At 43.8% G+C, this 13,406-nt stretch overlaps 1 protein-coding gene across 1 annotated transcript in view; it reads left to right on the forward strand.

Annotated features, from left to right (window-relative positions):
- Nucleotides 1-1,591: 1,591 nt before the first annotated feature.
- The window catches only part of LARP1B (La ribonucleoprotein 1B), a 67,259-nt gene continuing 55,444 nt past the window's right edge, over nt 1,592-13,406 (forward strand). The window contains exons 1-4 of the mRNA XM_073572073.1: nt 1,592-2,116; nt 8,250-8,302; nt 8,495-8,554; nt 8,730-8,871. Coding sequence (XP_073428174.1) covers nt 1,852-2,116; nt 8,250-8,302; nt 8,495-8,554; nt 8,730-8,871 — 520 coding nt within the window. The 5' untranslated portion in view covers nt 1,592-1,851. The remainder of the gene's footprint in view (nt 2,117-8,249; nt 8,303-8,494; nt 8,555-8,729; nt 8,872-13,406) is intronic.

Below are 13,406 nucleotides of genomic sequence, written 5' to 3' on the forward strand. Positions count from 1 at the left end.
CACCCGCTCTCGGCGTTTCATGCCCTGTGAGGATTCCCAAGTTTGTAGTCACATAGAATGACAGCGGACTTGTACCCCAAGGCCTGACAACCCCTTTAACATTGCAAAGGATAGGAGAAGCTTTGTAGTTTATTTATCCATGATGAAAAACACTAATAAACTGATGGTAAAAACAGACACAAGGATCATACACCGATGACATGATACAGTTTATTCATGTTCGTGTGTAATGTGTGAATGAGGCTTTATTCTCACAGGCAGGAACACAATGAAAAGGAACTCCTGTAACTACGGGTATATCGGACCTAAGGGTTCATACTCTCTTGTGAGAAAGAGAAACTCGGACGAGTCTCTGCCGCCGACACTCAGATCGGAGCGCTCAGCTGCATAGAAATACATGCAGCTAAACTCTCCCATCCGAGTGCCTGCGGCAGTGTCGGGTATTGACGTGCGAGACTCGTCCGAGTCTCTCGCATGTGAGTATGAGCCCAAACTCTGATGACACTGCCAGAAATCAGTGATGGCACTCGGTCTATTTCCTCTTACGTCAATAACACTGATGTTTGAATGAGGCGATAGAATGAATCCTACCGGAATGTCTGCATGACCCCAGAGACTATGGCCGGCAGTGTGCTTCGCGGCTACGATTACACAGCAAATTGGGTTGACTAAAATCATGGCGTACAATGAAAAAAAGACGACACATTTTCTTTTTGACTCGCTCTTGTCTATTTTACAGTTGAAATTTAGTTGTAAAAAAAAAACCACCCGATTGGCAGCTCACATTGTGATCTAGGCTGGGAAAGTCACATATCTGATGAGCCCTACAATAAAAAGACAACTAAGCAGGTTTTAGGTGAATGTCGCTTCGTGGCTGTTTTATGTCACGGGATCATTAGATGAGATGGTGAAACACTACACTATATTGGACGTTATGCCACAAAAGTTGCCATATCAGGCCACGTTCACACGGTCAGTTTTTAGTCAGTATTTTACATCAGTATTTGAATGAGAATAACACGATTTTTATTTTTTTAAATTATTTTTAACATTATATCTTTTTACTACTGATGCTGCATAGGCGGCCTAAGTAGTAAAAAGCTGCTCACGCTTGGCAAACACTATGTTCGACGAGTGTGACCAACCTGTCAATCAGTTCTCCAAGCGATGCTACAGATCGCTTGGAAACCGCTAGCATTCTGAAAGCTAATTACGCTTGCAAATCGCTAGTTTTTCCGTGGGAAATAGGCGGGAATTAAAATGCGGTTTTCTCGCCTATTTCCCGCGAAATGGAATTACGGAACTCCCGCGGAAATTTCCGCGGCAATTCTGCAACGTGTGCACATAGCCTTACTGAGTACAACGCATCTAACCAATAAACGCACCGTCTACACATGATCAAAGCCGTTTTGCACTTTGACCCCATTATGCTCGGTCATGGCTCCCACAGGTCACCGTTGTGGTGAGGCTGACACAGCACCGAATGCACACACCACTGACAGCTGAGCGCTGACATACAGGGCTCACTGCGCAGGCGCACTTAGTGATGCCCTGCGCGTGCCGTGACACCTGAGCTTATTTAGACGCCCGGGTGGTCGGTTTGCGCGTGCACACGAGTTCTGCTTTCTGCTGGAGATAGCGGGTTGCTGGTGCTTGGGGAGGCTGTGTGCACGGTGTAGGGGGGCTGCAGCTTTCCTGTGTACGGTCCTGTCAGCTGTGCCCTGCCGGTGCTGGGACAGCGCAGAAACTCCTCTGACCTGTGCTCTCTGTCCCTGGCGCCTCCACCCCTCATCTCTGCTTGTGTCTAGCACAGGCAGTGCTGTAGCCTAGTATCCACCCCATACCCTGAGGATGGCATCCCAAGAGTCCTGCTGTGCCCACCATGAGGATGGAGCCTGTGGCTGCCCACACCCTGTATCACCAGCCTTGACACCACTGGAGCAGGGCTATAACAGGCGTGCCCTCCAGAAATCCTCCCCGCAGCCCCCTGGGCATCACAGAAGGGGCCAGACCAAGCCCAGCCAGCCCCCGGTGCCCAGCACAAACCCCTGGACCAAGAAAGCAAACCCTGCCTCTGCGAACAGCGCCCTTGTGTTCGGTGGGCACGATCAGGCGGGTAAGACGTGTTTGTAAATAGCGATAAATCTGGCAGAACATAACCCCCCCAATGTAGGTCTGAATTATCAGACTATGATAAAATGTGTTCAAAACTCCTAAGTATTCATTGGTCAAAACAGTCAATCATTTATGATCAAAATCTCCTGTTTTGGGCAACATTCACCTGCTGTATGGGGGCAGTAGTAACACTATCTGGTACATAGAGCTAGGCCTATACTGGGCGGTGGTGGAGCCTTATGGTATAGATGGCAGCGCTCACACAATGGCGACAGACCGGGATCAGGACTTTATGATCTGTAACCTGACGGACCATAACTGTCCGTTTCGTACACCCTGACACCTAGTATGGGCCGCTCCCTTTTCTTGCTGCGACTTGACTGCACGAGTGTCACTCACTTTAGTCTCGGTGTTGCTGAAGTAATTGAGGGAACGATTGGTTACTGGGATGAGGCTGTCAGGCCTGAAAGAAGATCGGTTACCGGAGAAGTCAGTGTTTGGCTTTTATTCTAGCTGCAACCCAGCGTATATAGTGTTTATTTTTTTTCCCTTTAAGGCTATGTTCACATGTTTTTTTCCCACAGGCAAAACCTGCTCTCGGCTGTAAAGGAGCGGCTTACAAAAAGCCGTTTTTGCTATTGCGTTTTTGTTGTCTCTTGTGCGTGTTAATAAAGGTTAGTGGCCCCAAAAAAGCCTGATTTAGAGTGAGTGCACACAATGCGGAATCATCTGCGGATTTTTCCGGTCAGATTTGCAGGTAAAGTGACCTGCAGTTTTCCTCTGCAGTTTAACACCTGGACAATGGAACAAACTGCTGCGGAATCCACAGAAAGAATTGACATGCTGTGGATTTAAAACCGCAGCAAATCTGCGGGGAAAAATCTGCAGCATCTGCACTGTGGTTTTAAATCCCATTGATTTGCATTGTACTGTACAATGCCTGCAGATCCACAGGACCTAATCCGCTGCGGATCAGAAACAGAATCCGCAACGTGTGCACATACCCTTAAATTCTTTTGTTTTTGCACCAAAAACCGGTACTTGCATGTTTTTGCACTTACCCATTGTTTCCTATGGTTGAAGGGGGGGGAAAAAACCCTGCAAATACGCTCAAAGGGGTGACATGGCAGCAGTTTCCCAAATCAGTCAGGAACATAAAACCAACGTGTGCGCTTGCGACTTCTGAAAATTCATATACTTTGCTGGTACTGTAAAAACGCAGATTAAAATTTGCATAAAAAGCATTGTGTGAACATGGTCTTAATGGGATATGAGTGAATATGATCGGACCCCTGTTTATTCAGCAAGCTATAGCACTTGCCAAATAAGCTACAGCAGGAACCTGGATACAAGGAGCGTGCCGGCTGATCACATATTCAGCGCCGCAGCTGCATGTGTCGCGGCTGTGTCACACCACATGCATGGAGATGCCAGCACTAAGGCTCTCCATGCATGTGGTGTGACACAGCCGCTACACATGCAGCTGCGGCGCTGAATATGTGATCAGCCGGCGCGCTCCTTGTATCCAGGTTCCTGCTGTAGCTTATTCGGTAAGTGCTATAGCTTACGGAGTAAGCAGGGACATGATCATATTCGCTCATCTCTTGTCTTAATCTGCCATACAGTTCCAGATCCTTTTTATTTAGCTCATACACGTTAGTACGATCTCCTATTTCTACATGTGATTCAACGTTACTTGTCTTGCCATGCTCCCTGCAGGGCCTGTAAAGGATCCCTCCCAAGGTTTTATAAGCTGTATAATTGTGTATTGAATCGAGTGAGTGCAATAATGTGCTCTCTGATCGCCGTCCTCCCGTGTTCAGTGCTGCTCAATTTCTCATCAGACCCTTGTGGCTTCTATTCTGGCTCGCTGGATCACACTGAAGTCACAATGTTAAGACTCGCTCACACAGTCAATTTTTCTCATACATGAAAGAAAAGCGCTGAGTTTCATCAGTGATTTTCAGTGTTTGCTAGGAGTTGTGTGTGTGTGTGTGTGTGTGTTTTCCACCTTCTTGTAACAGGCCAGTGAATGTATTTTGTTATATTTTATTTACTTATTTTTTAATTAAATACTTGCATTCTAGATAATCCTACACTCTGATTACAATCACACTTATGCACAATTTTCTGCAGGAAATCGGGCTTGTGAATGTTCTCGTTCACTATTAGGCTATGTACCCATGTTTGCAGAAAATTCCTGACTGAAAACTGGACTTCTTCCCAGAAAACGAGCGTTTTTTCTGCATGTTTTCCGTGTGTTTTTAGGTGTTTCTTTTTTTTTTTTTTTTTTTTTTTTTTTTTTTTTCCGGAGCGTCCCCAGTCTCATAGAAAATGGTTAGAAATGTGGATTTTTCCGTGAAATTAATGAGCATGCTGTGTTTTTACCGCAATGCGGTTTTCGTGTAAAAAAAAAAAAAAAAAAAAAACGCATCAATAGGCACAAAGTGCAGAATTCATTAAAATCAATGGGATGCTTCTTTTAAGCATTTTTGCCAGTAAAAACGCTTAAAGAACGTGAAAAAAAACGCTTACGTGGGCACACAGCTTTATAGGTACAAGTGCTATCTGTGAAAGTCACCAACACTCTTGTACAAAAAAAAGTGTGCCTTGGGCCACGTTCACACTATCAATATTTGGTTAGTATTTGTAAGCCAAAACCAAGAGTCGAACAATCAGAGGAAAAGTATATAGTAGAAACGTGTCACCACTTCTGTATTCTTCACCCGCTCCTGACTTTTGGCCTGAAAATACTGATGTAAAATAATGTAAGGCTACGTTTACATTCATGTGTGCAACTTTTCTGACACTGTAAAATTGACTTACGATTTGTACGTAAACCCCAGTGTGATCTGATGTGACCTAGAAGATGGAACCTGGGGAAGACTGCAATCAGTAAGTATATTAACAGACCTACCCAAGTGTAGCTAGCAAATTATTGGTAGTTCAACTGAAATTTGAAGATCAAAACTAAATTGATGTGCTCAACTAACTTATTTTGCCACAGCAGTAATATTTTTTTTCCCCTCCTCTGCAGTAATGTGCCTACAAAGTTGCTTGTTTTGTGGAACATAACCGAGTTATTCTACCATCAGGAGGCTCGTACACAGCCTGTGCGCAACCTAAAACTTATCAGTATGGAGTGAGGACGCTTGGCCATGGCAGATTATGGAGAATTCAGACCACTGTGGTGACATCAGTGTGGTCAATATGCCTCTGCAGTGACCAGTAACTGACAGAAGAGATCTGCAACATATTGGTGTGCTGTGCATTTATACCAAGTCCTACTTGGCTACAATGTGTGTTTTCCCACAATGTGGCAATACTAGTTTAGGTCTCATTCACATGCCTGTGTTTAAACCCGTACTTCATCAATGTTGTGCATCAGTGTGTCTGCTTTTACCCTCAGTGTATTTCACGGATGGGTAATGAAATGGCTAACCAAGCTTCTTCTGTACTTGCAGTGTTAAACATGGACGGGACATGGATGGCAAACTGATGCCATGCATGTGCTAGGTGTTTTTCACAGACTTGTAATTGCCCTTTTCATCCGTGCTGCCGGGAAAAAATGGACAGGTCTCTGTGTGGTTTGCATGTATAGGCAGTCTGTTAAAAACTGTCACAGCACCATGGATTATAATAGATGTGTGTTGTGTCCATGGGGTCTTGGGTGTGTGGCTAGGGTTATATGTGTCATGTGTCTCCTGATGGTGGAGATTAGAGCCTATTGAGTGAACTTTGAAAGTGAGTTATTCATATTTTTCATGTGGTAAGAGTAACTTTGTAATGTTATAATGCCAGTAAAATGTCAGAGCTTATGTAATGACTGTGAAAGACAGGCTTCGTCCAGTGTTCCGATTATACTTACTGTAGTTGTCGGTGAGTCACACACTGTCCATTTCTAATGCCATGTTGCTGTACTGTTATTATAAAGTACAGCATGTTGGCTCAGTGGTTAGCACTGTTACTTTGAATCAGCGGGGTTTCTGGGTTCAAATCTGACAAGAGACCAACATCTGCCATGAAATTGTTCTTCACACGTTTGTGTGGGTTTCGTTCAGGCAGTCCAAAGACATACTGATAAAGAAATTAGATACTGAGCCCTAATGGGGAGTGATGTCTGTAAAGCGCTCTGGAATTAATGGCACATTAACCCCTTAATGTCCATTGGCGGACACAGTCCGTCATGGCTGGGTGTAAATTCCCGCACTGTGATGGGCTGTATTCGTCATGCATTTAAACTACCACTGCGTGTAAACGCGCAGTGGTAGTTCAGTCACTGACAGATGAGAGGAACTGGAAGATGTGCAGGGACCCATGCCGTTGGTCCCTGCACCCAGAACGCTGTGATAAGTCAGTCTGGCTGACCAATCACAGCATGACCATGCAGGAGATGCTGAAATATCAGCACCTCTTGCCCAGTCAGTGCAGGAGCTCAGCGCTGCCAGTGGCTGAGCTTCTGCACCAACAGCCAGGAGCAGCGTCCGTGCCGCCCCTGGCTATTAACCCCCTAATTGCGATTGCAGTGTTCTGGAGGGAGGCAGAGGGACGGGAGCTCCCTCTGCCTTCAGATTGGTGTCATTGTGGGGCCTGATCATTGCCATGATGACCCAGGGTTGCCATGCTACGGAAAGCATCTGAGACCATGCTCAGCGCATGGTGTCAGAAGCTTTTTAATATAGGTATAATGCACTGCAATGCTGGAGCATTGCAATGTATTATACATGCAATCAAAGTAAAAAAAAAAAAGTGAGTCCCATAAAGGGAGTAGGTAAAAAAAAACCTTTTTTGAAAAAAAAAAAAAAATGTAAAAACTGTTCAAAAATAGTAATAAAAAAATCTACTAATGCATGTTTTTTATGTAAAAAAATTAAATAAAGTACACAAGTTTGGTATCGCCGTATCCATAAAAATCTGGTCTATAAAATTGTCACTAGTTAACCCCTTAAGTGAAAGACGTAAACAAAAAAGTAGCAAATTGTGGTTTATCGTACCGATTGAAAAAAGTGGAATAAAAAGCAATCAAGAAGACTGTAAATAAAAATAGTATGACTGAAAACGCCATCTTGTCCTGCAAAAAACAAGCCACCATACAGCTCCATCAGCGGACAAATAGTTATCGCTCTCAGAATAAAGCAATGCTAAGAGAATTATTTTTTTCTTTAAAAGTTTTTTTTATTGTGTAAGAATGCCAAAACATAAGCTATAAATTGGGTATTGCTGTAATCGTAGTGACTCAAAGAATAAAGCTGCCTTACCAATTTTACCACACGTGGAACGGAGGAAAAAATCCTGAATTGCTGTTTTGTCCATTCTTCCTCCACAAAAATCGGAATAAAAAATGATCAAAAAATGTCATGTGATTTACCCCCACATATGCAAGACAAATTGCACAACTTTTGGGGTTCAATTTTTCCTGTTACCCTTGGGAAAATAAAAAATTGGAGACACAAAGATCATCTTTGTGGAAAAAATGTTTTTTTTTTTTTTTTTTTGTTTTTTTCTTTTATGTCTCTACATTAACTTCTGTGAAGCACTCGGGGGTTCAAAGTGCTCACCACACAACTAAATTAGCTCCTTGGGGGGGGTCTAGTTTCCAAAATGGGGTCACTTGTGGGGGGTTTCCACAGTTCCACAGTTTAGGCACATCAGGGGCTTTCCAAAGGCAACATGGCATCCGCTCTCGATTCCATCCAATTTTACGTTCAAAACCTCAAATGGTGCGCCTTCCGAGCCCTATCATGCACTTTTTGCCAAATGTACAATTTTGGCCAAACAAGAAATTGTGAAGAAATTTTACTACTATCATAAAGTAAAATATGTCACAAAACCATCTCAATCAGTGGGATACGTTGAAGCGTTCCAGAGTTATAACCTAAAGTGACAGTGGTCAGATTTCAAAATTAATGCCTGGTCTTTAATCTACAAAGTGGCTCGGTCCTTAAGGGGTTAATGTAAATGTGTACACTTTACCATGGTGAGTGATAAAGCATATATAAACTTTGCATAAAGCTATAGACAGAACATAAATCATATTTGTATTTAATAGTGGTGCTTGATCCAGGTCAACGATTTTTGTATGGTGGATATATACACCGTAAGTGGTTTTTTTTTTTTTTTTTACTTGTTTTCAGGTTTGCAGTGTTCATCAAGACTTGTCCAGGCTGGAACATCTGCTTCTCAGAAGGTAACTTTTTAAAAAAAAAAAAATTTGTATTAGTTGAAAAAAAAAAATGTTGAATACAATGATAACATGCATGGACTTTAAAAATGTTGAGGAATGAACCGTTCTAAAAAAATATATATTTATATTTCTTTTGCCACTTTTTCTTAAAATCATCAGTATGTATGTAACTTTTCTTGTTTTTCCTTCATGAAGGCTAGTGATTTAAGTGATCTTGCAAACTGGCCAACTCTAAGTGAGACTGCCAGTCCTGTGGTAAGTGAATTATGAGGCTTTTTTTAAGTTTTCTAACAGCTTTGATATGCTTTTGGAGACTGGGGTGCACAAAGACCACTGTAAGCAAACTCCTTTAAAAGAATTTTGCTTTGAAGACCATTATGTTCCTGACCAGACTTGTCTTTGCTTTTACTAATTAAATTTTATGTTTTAGTGGCAACACTTCTCCTTCAACCCACAAAACGTATCGCCTAATCAGGCAAAAGGTAATCACATAGAGGGGACTGATGGCGATGAAAGCAAAGAGAACTATGAGTTGGACGTTCAGTCTCCTTCTCCTGTAACAAAGAAAAAAGGTATTCAGCAGAATTCAAATATATTCTCAATTATTTTACCCCCTTTAAGTATAATTTATGGAATTCTTGGTAGGATTAAAGGGAGCTTGTCACTAGATTTTTACTATGAGTTAAGGCAAGTACCTGTAATCCTTTGTATACAGCATTCTAATATGCCATATGTATGCCTGCAAGACAAGATCAAGACCTTTCATCATACTCCCTAAGGGGAGGTCCAGTCATTGGGCATTGCTGGTCTTGATCTGGCTCCTCTCCCTCTTTTTGTCATAGCCATCATCCTGCACTGCTTCGTGTGGATGACTCGTCCTATGTCGTCCACAGTGTCCAGCATAGTGTTCCTGTGCAGGCGTATGCTCTACCCTTGACACAGCAGAGAGTAAAAGTACTGCAGTGCGCATGCACAGGAAAAGGGCAAGAGCGCTTAAACATGCGCACTTCACTACTTTTCTTTGCCCTTAACATGGCAGAGAGTAGTACGCCTGCAGAGGAACACAATGCTGGACACTGTGGACTGTCGCTCCGGCCTCCCCCCTCCTATGGCTGCTACTGTTTTCCCTGGGATACTGGACCTCTCCTCTATTCCTGCGCCTCTGGGTAAAGCAAAGCTGCTTAAGCCGGAGGGCTCCCTGACCACCCTCCTCTCACTATGCTCCAGCATGTGGAGACCGGAAGTGAAGTCGGTCGCAGGTAAGTCAACGTTATTTCCGTTGTGTTCTACAGTGGAAAGCACCATTGAATTTTAGCTCGCATCTTCTGGAAATGGAGTGAAACTAAGGAGCTCCTGCAGGGGTTGGATCATCCAGTAGGATGCTGCACTGGAGTACCGTCACCTAGATAAAAGAAGCCCATAGTGAAGACTCCACAAGATGGGACCTTTCTATGATGGAGGGTAGTCATCCCTCCTGCTCTGCTTCTGCAGAACCCACTTCTAGCCCAAGCTCAATAAGAATGATAGTATGATAAAAAGGCAATAAATGAGTGCCATGTGCTTTTTTGTGAGATATTTACCGCTTTGGGACTTATCATGTCCCCATAGATCTTAGCCACTTGCATATGTGCACTGCTGTGTGAGAATTTTTTCATTTAATGGCTGTGATATGTTACTAACACTGCTGGGGGGGCGGGGCCTGGTGTTGCCTGGGAAACGGTCTAGCGCCGGCCGCTCCGACGTGAGATCAGCTTACTGCCTTTTCCCCTTCAGTGTTCTGGCTGTTGCCCCAGTGACGAATCGGTGCTCACCGCCCCCTGGGTGATGTCAGAACACTCTGCAGCAGCCTTTAACAAGTGCTCCCATTTGCCAGCAGTGCACATGTGATACAGGCTCTCTGATTGGCTGGTATCCATCACATGACCGTTTCTGGCCAGATATTTAACCCCTTCACGACCTATGACGCCACATAGGCGTCATGAAAACTGGTACCAATCTGACCAGTGACTCCTATGTGGCGTCATGACTTTAAAGCCCCCCTACAGGTCGGGTGACCTAGGTCACTGAAAGGTCACCCGACCTGCAGATACAGGGGGCTTTGTACTTCACCACGGGGGGGCGTTGTTTCGCCCCCACGTGGCTACAATCGCTCTGATGGGCTGTGAAAAGTGAAACAGCCAATCAGAGCGATAGTAATATTTCATCAATGAAAATTGATGAAATATTACAATCCAGCCATGTCCGACGCTGCTGTAGCATCGGACATGGCTGGTGACAACGATCCACCCCCCCACCACTGACAGCGGCGATGTGCTGCCGCTGTCATCTGCCCCCCCCCCCCCCCCCCCCGCCTTGCCGCCGCTCCCCCCGTCTTCCGATCACCCCCCCGGCACTCACCAAGTGACACTGTGGCTCCCGGTGTCCCGCGGTCCCGGACCATGGGCACCACCATATTGGAAAATGGCGGGTGTAATGTATAATAATTAGATCTGTCTCTTTAAGCAAGCCAGACTTATGGGACTTGGAGGGTGGAGACAAGAGGGATGAGAAGGGAAGTTTCAGTTTCACTTCTGGGAGCATGGGAATGCAACTGTTATGCTGTGTGCTGGAGGACGAAGAATAAAACATATCTAAAGTTTAATACCTTGAATTCTTCATAACGTGTGGATATTACAACTGGCGACGAGGATGGGATATAATCACCTACTGCTGTGAGTACGGACTCTATTTTACCGCTTCACACGCCAGCACCACTGAGAGACTATCATGGCTGACTACTTGCACACATTCCCACAGTTTGATATGACTGTCATTAATCTCTCCCATAACTGGAGAAAATGGCTAAACAGATTTGAGAATTTCCTAGAAGCCATGGACATAAAGGAGGAAAAAAGAAAAAGAGCTTTGCTCCTGCATTGTGCAGGCACAGGAGTCTGACATATACAGTACATTACCTGCAGCAGAAACGGACACATACAGCAACTGCACTAAAGCTCTCACTGGCTACTTCAACCCCAAACAGAACATCAGATATGAAAGATATAAATTCAGGATTGCCAAGCAGCTTCCAGAAGAGTCCATAGACACTTATGTCACATGGCTGAAAGAGTTAGCACATGGATGTGCCTTTACAGATGTAGATGATGAAATCCTAACTCAAATAATTGTCACCTGCTCGTCTAATAACCTAAGGCGTAAGGCTCTGCAGCAGGATATCTCTCTACATGATTTGCTCAAAATGGCCCGTGCTATAGAAATAGCAGATCATCAGGCTACCGTAATGGAGAATGGGGATAAATTACATGTGCATAATCTCAAACAGAAAAATTTACCAGACAAACAAGCCCAGAAACAGAAGAAATGTTATAGATGTGGACAGGATTTCCCTCACACCCAGAACAAATGTCCAGCTATGGGACAAACCTGTAGTAAATGTGGAAAAGGGAATCATTTTGCAGCTGTTTGCAAATCAGCGCACTACAAGCCTCCGCTGCCTATGACAAAATCTGCAGATGTAAAAGTGATAAATCAGGACACAGAAGAAATGTCTGCGACTGAGAACTATGTGTTCACTACCTCTGTCACTGGTTCAGTACAGTCTCCCTGTTACACTCTCAATCTGCAACACTGACATTACCTTTACAATAGATACAGGAGCTTCAGTGGATATCATAGATGGCACTACATATGAACAATTGAAAACAAGGCCAGTCTTACAACAAGTGCAGACTAAAATCTTTCCTTATGGATCTAAAACACCTCTAGCTATAATGGGACAATTTGATGCTGAAATTAGATATAAAGAAAACAGGCAGAAAACCACTTTCCACACATTACAAGGATCGGGAGGCTGTTTTCTCAGCTATCACACTGCCTTGGAGCTAGGGCTCATCCAGATTATTCATACCATAACTGACCCTGCGGATATGGATGTACAAACTATGGTGAACAGCTTTCCCTCCCTATTTAGTGGTTTGGGAAAACTAAAGGACTCTCAAGTACACCTTCATGTGGATGACAATGTTCGTCCAGTAGCCCAGCCTCACAGGCGTATTCCATTTCACCTGAGACAGAAGGTAGAAAAGGAACTCCAATTGCTCATGGATGAGGACGTTATTGAAACTGTTACTGGTCCCACTCCGTGGGTCTCTCCACTTGTGGTAGTTCCAAAACCAAAGACTCCTGATCAAGTGAGACTGTGTGTTGACATGCGCCTGCCCAACACCGCTATCCAGAGGGAAAGACATATCTCACCTACGATTGATGACATTATTCATTTATTAAATGGAGCCACCGTCTTTTCAAAACGTGACCTTAATAAGGGATATCATCAATTAGAACTGAGTCCAGAGTCCCGATATTTGACCACATTTTCCACCCATGTGGGCCTCAGAAGATACAAAAGATTGACTTTTGGAGTCTGCTCAGCAGCAGAAATTTTTCAGGATGCAATAAGGAGTGTCATTCAACACATCCCAAATGCCTTTAATTACAGTGATGACATATTGGTTTTTGGTAAAACTCAAGCTGAGCATAATCGTGCTCTATATGCTATCTTCGAATGCCTGCTTTCTGCTGGACTCACTTTAAACAAAGAGAAGTGCGAGCTTGACAAGGGTTCATTAGAATTCTATGGTCACATCTTCTCGGCAAAAGGAGTACAACCAGACCCCAAGAAAGTGGAAGCTATCAGAACAGCCTCAATTCCACAGGATGCCAGTGAAGTGCGTTCTTTCCTTGGAATGGCAAGTTACTGTGCTAGATATATTCCGAATTTTTCAACAATCAGCAATCCACTACGGGAACTTACAAAACAAAGTTGTATTTTTCAATGGTCTCAAGGCTGTCAGGCCTCTTTTGAAACAATTAAAAATGAACTCTGCTCGACAACCACTATGGCTTATTTTGATCCAGCTCTTCGAACTGAACTGATTGTGGACGCCAGTCCCGTGGGACTGGGTGCTATTCTAGCACAGTACAAGGATAACAATCAAAATCCTCACATCATTTCTTATGCAAGTAAGAGCTTAACAAACACTGAAAGAAAATATTCTCAACCTGAAAAAGAAAGCTTGGCAGTTGTCTGGGGATTGTGAACACTTTCACT

The sequence above is a fragment of the Dendrobates tinctorius genome, unplaced genomic scaffold (genome assembly GCF_039654945.1).
Source record: "Dendrobates tinctorius isolate UK_male_01 unplaced genomic scaffold, ASM3965494v1 ptg000030l, whole genome shotgun sequence".
In the NCBI taxonomy this organism is placed as follows: domain Eukaryota; kingdom Metazoa; phylum Chordata; class Amphibia; order Anura; family Dendrobatidae; genus Dendrobates; species Dendrobates tinctorius.